General features: G+C 43.6%; 1 protein-coding gene across 1 annotated transcript in view; it reads right to left on the bottom strand.

Moving 5' to 3' along the window:
- Window positions 1–781, bottom strand: part of LOC103742884 (PH and SEC7 domain-containing protein 3-like) — a 6776-nt gene extending 5995 nt beyond the window's left edge. Inside the window, exon 1 of the mRNA XM_008844030.3 lies at window positions 524–781. Coding sequence (XP_008842252.1) covers window positions 524–678 — 155 coding nt within the window. The 5' untranslated portion in view covers window positions 679–781. The remainder of the gene's footprint in view (window positions 1–523) is intronic.
- Between the last annotated feature and the right edge of the window lie 8 nt (window positions 782–789).

Here is a 789-nt window from a genome sequence, read left to right as displayed (position 1 = left end):
TAAGATATAAGATAAAGTTGAATACATACAGTCACCACAGTAGGAGATTTAACAATAACAAAATGGACACCTACAACATTACATAGTAATAAAAGTTGTGTAAAACATCAATTATTTCTGGTATTCTCTGTTTAATGTTTTATGATTTTTGTATTTTATTTTATGCATGTCTGTCTTCATGTATGTATGTGCACCATGTGAGTATCTGGTGACTTCAGAGGCTAGAAGAGGGTGCTGAAACAGGGGTTACAGGCAGTTGTACGCCATCATGTGGACGCTGGAAACCAAATCCATGTCCTCTGCAAAAGCAGCATTGCTCTTAACTGCTGAGCCTTCTCTCCAATCTATCCACTTAATATTTTTGAACCCTGTAGCTGACCCTCGGTAACTAAAACCTAGGATGTAAAGTGCCTATAAGGCGATACTATGGTACTATGAGTTGAGTTCCCACACCAGGCACAGGACAGTGGTTTTCTATAGCATGTTCCAGGCATTACTATCAGCAGGACTACTCGGAGCTTACCTTTCCTCATCTCCCTGTATCTCAGGGTTCTTCTCAAAGTATTCTTTGCTTTCCCTCAGGAAGACTTCGTCCTCTCCAGTCTCACCCGGAAGGCACAGGGGACAATGTCCCTGAGCTAGGGCCAGGCCTCCCTGAAGATGCTTTCCAGGTTTCATCCCAAACACTCCCACTTAAGTTAACGGAATTGCTGCACGAGTCAGCAGCTGAGATGTGATGGCTTGGCACTTTGGCAAACTCTCTGCTCTCAGGAGAGGCTGTCCTTTCCT

This window comes from Nannospalax galili, unplaced genomic scaffold (genome assembly GCF_000622305.1).
Source record: "Nannospalax galili isolate Female #2095 unplaced genomic scaffold, S.galili_v1.0 scaffold9282, whole genome shotgun sequence".
NCBI classification, from domain to species: domain Eukaryota; kingdom Metazoa; phylum Chordata; class Mammalia; order Rodentia; family Spalacidae; genus Nannospalax; species Nannospalax galili.
Note: the sequence above shows the minus strand (reverse complement) of the source record. Positions and strands in the feature narration are given on the sequence as shown.